Source organism: Microtus oregoni, unplaced genomic scaffold (genome assembly GCF_018167655.1).
Source record: "Microtus oregoni isolate MIOR12 unplaced genomic scaffold, Mior012 000096F_ref0000112, whole genome shotgun sequence".
Classification (NCBI taxonomy): Eukaryota; Metazoa; Chordata; class Mammalia; order Rodentia; family Cricetidae; genus Microtus; species Microtus oregoni.
Window position 1 is genome coordinate 890931 of NW_024544709.1, and position 8224 is coordinate 899154.

Genomic DNA, 8224 nt, shown 5'->3' on the forward strand with positions numbered 1-8224 from the left:
TAGTTAATGAGACCCACGACGTCCATCAGTTCTTGAAATTCCTTCTTCACCTGTCATTATTCTCTGTCCCCTCCCTTTGATCATGAAGACCAGGAAGAACGGAGCTTACAGCCTCGCTCACGGAAAATCACCCTCCTTCTGGACTTTGTATGTGCTTTCTCTCTTTTACCCTCAGGCTAACATCTTGTCTGTATTTAAGTATGGAAGAAAGTTTTATCTATCAAACACATAGACCAAGATCCTAAATATGTTGAAATATCTTTTAATTGCATTTGTAATTAAAGATGTGTTTTATGATTGTTTATTTATTTCTTTTCTTTTTTAAAAATATTTATTTATTTATTTATTTATTTATTTATTTATTATATACACAATATTCTGTCTGCGTGTTTGTCTGCAGGCCAGAAGAGGGCACCAGACCTCATTACAGATGGTTGTGAGCCACCATGTGGTTGCTGGGAATTGAACTCAGGACCTTTGGAAGAGCAGGCAATGCTCTTAACGGCTAAGCCATCTCTCCAGCCCTTGTTTATTTATTTCTATACAGGTTTCCGACCTATCGTCTTCTTCCAAAGATCAAACTGACACAGGCAAGTGATACACTTGTCCTTGCTAGAGGGCATGGTCACTGTATCATTCTCCTTATCTTTTTGGAGGTCTGGTTTTCCCTCTCAAGTCTTGGCGAATAAGCTATGTTGAACTGAAGACTGTATTGGATAAAGGGACTTGTGTAGGTAAATAAAACCGCAGTAAGGAATCAATATGCGTACCTCAGCACTTGCTCCAGCCATTAAATATACATATGTTGATGATGGTCTTAATTTTATCCTTTGCAGTATGAACATGGCAGTACAAGATTACACAAAAATGCTGGAGAGCAGGTACTGCAAGCAATGGCTCACTAGCTGGAGCCTTTGGCCGACTTAGTCACCGTTTCCCTGCAATGGGTCAACTACGTGCTCTTCCGGCTCCTTCTCATGAAGAGAAATAACATGATTTCTCACAATGCGATCACTTTAGAATTGGGCAAGGCCAATGTCACTGGTTAAGACAGATGTCTGCCTCGTGGGTGCCTCTTTCTCTGTGGCTCACTCCCAAATGCGATCACAAACCGACAGTCTCAGAGACTATTAGAGTCATCGCCTGTGCCTGTAGTTGGTGCTGGGGGATGGAACAGACATAGCAATCCTGACCTGTCAATCAGAAAGAAGCACCGGAAGAATTTCTTGTATATTCGTTGTCGTTGGTTGTTTCTGCTCCCTCCCCTGTGCCCACCCAAGGATTCAAAAGAAGCAAAGAAACAAAAATCCTTGATAGAGATTATCATTAGAGGACAGTAAATTCAGTTTTCAATAGGTATGTTCAAATTTTGTCCACGACTCATACATCATATATATCTACATATGTATATATCCTACATATATCATAAATGTATCTATCATACATGTATATCTAAGTTTAAAGGCAAAACTCCCAGTTTACCCATTCTTAACTACTGAATACGTGACCTGTATCTCACTTTCCCTAACCGTCTCATAAATATTTATTGTTTTCATCAATTGCAGTTTGCTTAAACGGAAGCTAGTTCATTTAGACAGGCATTCGTTGTATTTCACATACGCTGATCCATGTTAGCTGATCCTCTCCAACTGCCATCACGGGTATCACAGAGCAAACAGACTATTTCAAGTTATTTTGTCTGGCCTTCTCCTGTCCTATGCAAAAATGGTACCAAATGCTGCACGCCCACCATTTAGCAGTCAGATACAAGGGCCTGCCAGGAACGCTTTAATACTGTCCTGTGCAGACAGAGCTCATGCCAGCGTTTCTCTGGGCAAAGAGGAAAGGCTGGCCCCCTCCCCCAGGTGCTTTGCTCACAGGTGACTAAGCAAGGCTCTGTCCTCAAGGAGCCTCCTGCACAGCATCATGGGCTACCACCATTTTGATCTTCTGCAAACTAGAGTCTGGTGGTTTCTGGAAGGTGACTGTGGTCTCAGAGGATGGAAAGGGGTGAGTCAGGATCGAAGCCCGGTTGAGCTGGCTCCAGTGTGAGGTTGCATAACCGCAAAGGCTGCTTTTTCAAGCAAATCTAAACCCATCTGAGGCAGTAGCTGGAGAAAGTTGAGAGTCACACATTGGTTCTCAACCTGTGGGTCAGCACCCTTTCCCAAGAGCTGCCTAACGTCCATCAGAAACACCAGGCATTTACAGTACAGTTAGTAACTGGTGAAATTGCAGTTATGAAGCAGCAATGACAATTTTATTGTTGGGAGTCACCACAGTGTGAGGAACTGTATTAAAGGATCTCAGCGTTAGGAAGGCTGGGTTAGCAGGATGTCACCACATGGAAGACATACGATGCAAGCAGCAACAATTAAATAAATAATTGAGCAAATAAAATAATTAGCAGCAATATACATATATGTCATCTTTATATAAAAACAATATGCACACATACACGTGAACATATATGTAACAATAAAGTCTGACCCTATGGTCAGACGTTTACACAACCAGATGGACCTAGGGCAGGTACTTATCTTAAAAACCTTTTTAAAATATGATGCAGTAGGGGCTGGAGAGATGGCTCAGTGGTTAAGAGCATTGCCTGCTCTTCCAAAGGTCCTGAGTTCAATTCCCAGCAACCACATGGTGGCTCACAACCATCTGTAAAGAGGTCTGGCGCCCTCTTCTGGCCTTCAGGCATACAGACAGAATATTGTATACTAAATAAATAAATAAATAAATAAATATTAAAAAAAAAAAGATGATGCAGTACCAGGCAGTGGTGGTGCACACCTTCAATCCCAGCACTCAGGAGGCAGAGGCATGCGGATCTCTGTGAGTTTGAGGCCAGCCTGGTCTACAAGAGCTAGTTCCAGGGCAGGCGCCAAAACTACAGAGAAACCCTGTCTTGAAAAACCAGAGAGAGAGACAGAGAGAGAGAGAGAGAGAGAGAGAGAGAGAGAGAGAGTAATGCAGTGGTTGGTGAAATAGCTCATGGAGTAAAAATACACGCCTCCGAGTCTGACAACGCGAATTCAATCCCTGCAAGTCACACAGTGCAGAGGGAACCCACTCCTGAAGGTTTTCTTTTGATCTCCATGTCTGCTGTAGCGTGAGTGCGCACACCCAAACATACACACTCACACACATAATAAATGTAATTCAAAGAATTAAGTGATGCAAAGCCCTCTTATGTGGTACAAAAATGTAGGTTTTTTTTTCACCCATCCTCCCAATTATACGAGAAATATAACTGCGGTGTAGTTTTGAAAATTTTTCTTTAGCTTAGTTTTTTTGTTTGTTTGTTTTGGGGTTTAGCGCAGAATTTTGTTGTTGTTAAAGACCTTGCAGGATTTAGCTCAGGTTGGTATACAAAAAACAAAAACAAACCAAACGAAACAGGACTGCAAGCGGGAAGGAGGACACGGAGTTTTTCCACAAGAATCGCTTTGCTTAAGTAGCAGAAGTACGGAGCGGTGATGCGCGCCGAAGGAAGGTGGCAGCGATCCACCGTCACCAGAAGGACACGTTGACACAGGGGGATGGACCAGCCGCTGGCTGGGGAATGATGGGTTTTCTGGTAAGGCTAGAGAAGTCCTGAGGGTCAAAGTTAACCACCACCTTCCCAGAGGGTTCTCCAGGGGGTGGGGGTGGAAGAAATTGGACCAGGAGGACTAGGAGGGGCCAGGTGCACTGAATGGTGACCACGCCAGAGACGATTCCTTAGGCCAAAAGTTTGAAAAGTTGCTACGGGAATTTCGGGGACTGTGGGTCCTGAGCGAAGCGGGCAGAGGTCGGATGCTTCCGGGCCCAGTCACTCACCATCTTGCAGCGCTTCGTGTACCAACAGAAGTCCCAGCAGCAGCCAAACCTTCATCTTCAGGGCTGGTGACCTACAGAGTAGTCAGAGACTATGGGCGGCGCGGCTGGCTGCTCAGGGCAGGGCAGAGCAGGGGCGCCGTGGGAGGCGGCGCCGGGACACCACAGCTGGAGGATTCAGTTTCATCAGGGGGAGCACAGCTTGGGAGAAAAGGAGATTTTTTAAAAAAAGAAAAAAAGGAAAAAAATATCCGCCTTATAATATGATCTCTCCTGCCCCCTGGCGGAGTCCTGGAGGATAGCGCTATTTCCAAGCACTGGGAAGACTACATGGATGTAGGGCCTTGATTTTCTCCAGAGTTGAGGTGTTTTGACTTAACTTTACCCTGTTCAGGAAGGCCTAAGCAGACCCCCGCTGATGGAAACACAGAACTCTTCTCAGCAAAGAGCGTGCACTAAGTTTCTATTAGTCCCCAGTGGTTCTCTCACTACACACACACACACACACACACACACACACTAGACCCTTGTTGCACTCAAAAATATTGTTTGTTGTGGTTGCTCTTTTAGGTCTGGTCAGAGATGAGATGGACATTTCGCCGCAGGGGAACCATCAGAGCGGTGAAGGGGCAGGGTTGTCGGCCCGCCATCAAAAGGGCCAGCTCTTGTCCCTGTGAGCTGTTTACCTTGTAAGCAGTAGCGTCCTTGCTCTGCACAAGACTATTCATGGGTGTGTAAGAGCGACTGCCCCAGTTGTGGGCATCATCCTGTGCTTGAGCACTCCCTTCTCATCCTCTTGTTTCACTCAAAGTTTCCGAGGTTTCGCAGACACTTCCTTTTATTCCGCTGCTCGTGTGCACTTTGACAACCCCACTATTTATTCCTTTTAGGCAGTTCAAGCAATACTTGAGGAATTTCACTTTTCAATAACTTCCCTTATGGCTTCTCACCAGATTATCAAATCTCGCTATACGATTTTCATCTAAAACCTTTATAATTTTACGTTTCATCTTTAAAGCTGCCCACAATTAATTTTCTGTGAGACAGTTTAGATATCTGATTTTCTGTATTTCTAACGAGATGGTAATAACTAGATCCCTTGGAACTTTCCTGATCTTTTTCAATTCACGTAGAGATGTTTATGACGAAGGAAGATGGTTCTGTTTCTTTTCTGGTTCATTCCATTCATCTGTGATTATGGGGATCGCACATTACTTTTATAATTCATATATAACTTATTTTGTTCCTCCCACATTGTTCCTCTGCTGATTACCTACATCCATTTTCTCTTCCAGGTAAATTTGGAATCAGCTTGTCAGTCTCCATACAAATGCCACTGTATTTTAATTATGAATGCGCTAAACTAAACAGGATAAAAATGAGCCTATGTATAACACCGAGTCTTCCCACCCAGGAACATCACACTGTTGTGCATCTTTCCCCTTATTCGGGCCCTCTTTTACACCCCCATGACATTTTCTGATTGGTTAAGGCTGATATTTGAAAAATCATTTTGGAATTCTGAGTTCCTGAGTTATTTTACACCTTAACTAAATTTGGACTGGCTAAATATGTTGTGTGTGTTAGTGTGTGTTTTAGACAATGTATAAGGGCACAAAGGCATATAAATTCTTTTTTTTTTTTTCGAGACAGGGTTTCTCCGTAGTTTTTGGTTCCTGTCCTAGAACTAGCTCTTTTAGACCAGGCTGGCCTCAAACTCACAGAGATCCGCCTGCCTCTGCCTCCCGAGTGCTGGGATTAAAGGCGTGCGCCATCGCTGCCCAGCTGGCATATAAATTCTTATCTGGGTGGATAGTTATATGATTTTCCCTGTGTAAGTCTGACATGTTGTTAGGCTTCTTTCTTATTTCTGCTTGTTTGTTTTGTTATTGTCAATACAATCTCTCTCATCACACTTTCAAATGGTTTACCATGATTGGAACTCGATTTTTTTGAAGCCTGTTCTAGTTCACATGCACTTGAATTAAATTTAGATATTTAAACTCAGCTTAGTCTGGAATATGGGCTGGATTGGGTCCTTCCCAAAATTTGTGCTTTGAAAACCACTGAAACCTCAGAATGTGGTTGTGTTTGAATAGGGAGTCTTGAAAGAGGGAGTGAAATGAAACTGAAGACATTGGGTTTGGCCTCCATCCTGTACTTTTGGCAAGAACATGAGAAGAATAAGTTTGGGTTCTAACACAGATGTATGGGGATGAGCATGTGAAGACAGAGGGAGAGAACGGGCACCTGAGAGTCAAAAATGGGCCTCAGAGGAAACCAAGCATGCTGACGCCTTGGACTTGGACATCCACGCTCCTGAACCAGGAGAAAATAGATTTCTGCTGTGTAAGCCACCTGGTCTGTGGTGTTCTGCTATGGCAGTGCTAGGAAACCTGTACGGGGGTCTGTGTTAGGATGGGACCAGAGTTACAAAAAGTAAAAGCTTTTAAAAGCACATAGCTGCCTAACCACAAGGCTTACTATCCTTGAAGGAGATGATCTCAACATGGTTTTAAACATGGAAAGGAAAACCACCCCAGTTGTATTTTCCGTGGATCTTATCTCACCATCAAAAGCCCATGTGTTTTGTCTCCAGACTGAGTGGGAATTTTATTATTAGCTTCTCTGTGTTGATCCTTTCCTTTATTCTTTTCAATACGTGCTGTAATGTTAGCCAATGAGGGTACATATTCTCCCGTGGCTCAAAGTCAAACACAGCTTGAAGCCTGGTTCCCTAAGAGCTGATTGATGTTTTATCTGTTTATGTTACGTTGGCTCACATAAATGAATTTATTTTTCTAGTTTTCAAATTCTTGGACTTTAGGCAGGTGATTGCATGAACAACGACAGCCACTTTTTCTTTATTGATTATTACCTGCCTGCTCCCTCTACCTCACACTTGCTTCCCTACTGATACCCCAAATCCATGAGACGAACATCCAGGGGACCGCACCTCACAACTCTCAGGATCCAGCTCCTTTCTTACGTGTGCACAGGAGAAGGTGAGATACACAGAAGGGTCTTGTGGAAACTGTCCAGTGAGCCACTGTCAGGCTTGAGGAGACATGCTCTTCCCCAGTGCCTGAATGGCTCTTCTTTCTCAGAAGAGCAGGCGTACAACAGTTTCTTGCATATGCTTAACACATGGAAAACTAGAGAGGAAAGAGAGGGGGGAAGGAATAAGCAGATGCTAGGATCAGTACGGGGAAGAACTGGGTGTGGAGGGAGCTCTAAGTGTAAATTTAAGTCTAGAAGGCCTATTCCTCCAAAAACCCCTCAGAGTACATTGGTAGAAACTCTGTATCCAAAGGGTACATTGGTAGAAACTGTATCCAATAGATACATTGGTAGAAACTATGTATCCAGTGGGTATATTGTTAGAAACTGTGTATCCAATAGATACATTGTTAGAAACTGTATATCCAGTGGGTATATTGTTAGAAACTGTGTATCCAATAGATACATTGTTAGAAACTGTGTATCCATTGGATACATTGTTAGAAACTGTGTATCCAATGGATATATTGTTAGAAACTGTGTATCCAATGTATACATTGGTAGAAACTGTGTATCCAATGGATACATTGGTAGAAACTGTGTATCCAGTGGAGGAATACAGACTTATCAGCAGTCTTAGGTTATCCAAGATCATAGTGAAATTTCCATCCTGCCCTTATAATGCTTTTCTCATCTATGGGCTATTTGCTACATAGTATTTTAATTATACATCTTAATGTTTTCAATAACTAAGTCTCTCACTGCTCTTTTTGGCCTTATTTACTTAAAAAAATCCCTTCAAAGTAGCACATGCTATTAAGAATTTGCTTAGGCAAACAAACAAGCAATTTTTTTTGGTCTAAATTTTGGGACTCCCTATCCTGTTCCAGAAATAAAGATATTAAAGTTTTCTAAACAGCCTCCCATCTAATCAAGATGGATGCTTTCAAAAATTACAAAATTATTTTTTTAAGCCAGATGCTTTTTGTTTGAGGTTTCTCTCAACATTGCCCTTGCTGTCCTTGATCTTGCTATATAGAGGCCTCAAACTCATAAAGATCCACCTGCCTCTGCCTTCCAAGGCCTGGATATAGAGGGATGTGCCACCAGGCCTGGAAAACAGACATTTTTGACATTCTCAAAGCCAGTCATCAAAGGTAACATAGGCTAAGGCAAGGATCCAAGTTACATCATTTCTCTCTCCTCACCTTATTTTTGAGGGAGTCTTTCATTGAACCCCAAGATTGCCATTTAGGTTAGATTAGTAACTTCCCAGGATCTGCTTACCTCCACCCAGAATACTGCCTCCAGCTCTGGCATTACAGGTACATGTGACCATGTCTAATACTTACATGGGTGCTGGGAATTTGAATGCAGCTCCTCTTGCTTTCACAGAAGT

At 42.9% G+C, this 8224-nt stretch overlaps 1 protein-coding gene across 1 annotated transcript in view; it reads right to left on the reverse strand.

Moving 5' to 3' along the window:
* Pdgfrl (platelet derived growth factor receptor like) overlaps window positions 1-3990 on the reverse strand; it is a 58640-nt gene extending 54650 nt beyond the window's left edge. The window contains exon 1 of the mRNA XM_041644451.1: window positions 3829-3990. Coding sequence (XP_041500385.1) covers window positions 3829-3883 — 55 coding nt within the window. The 5' untranslated portion in view covers window positions 3884-3990. The remainder of the gene's footprint in view (window positions 1-3828) is intronic.
* Window positions 3991-8224: the final 4234 nt, after the last annotated feature.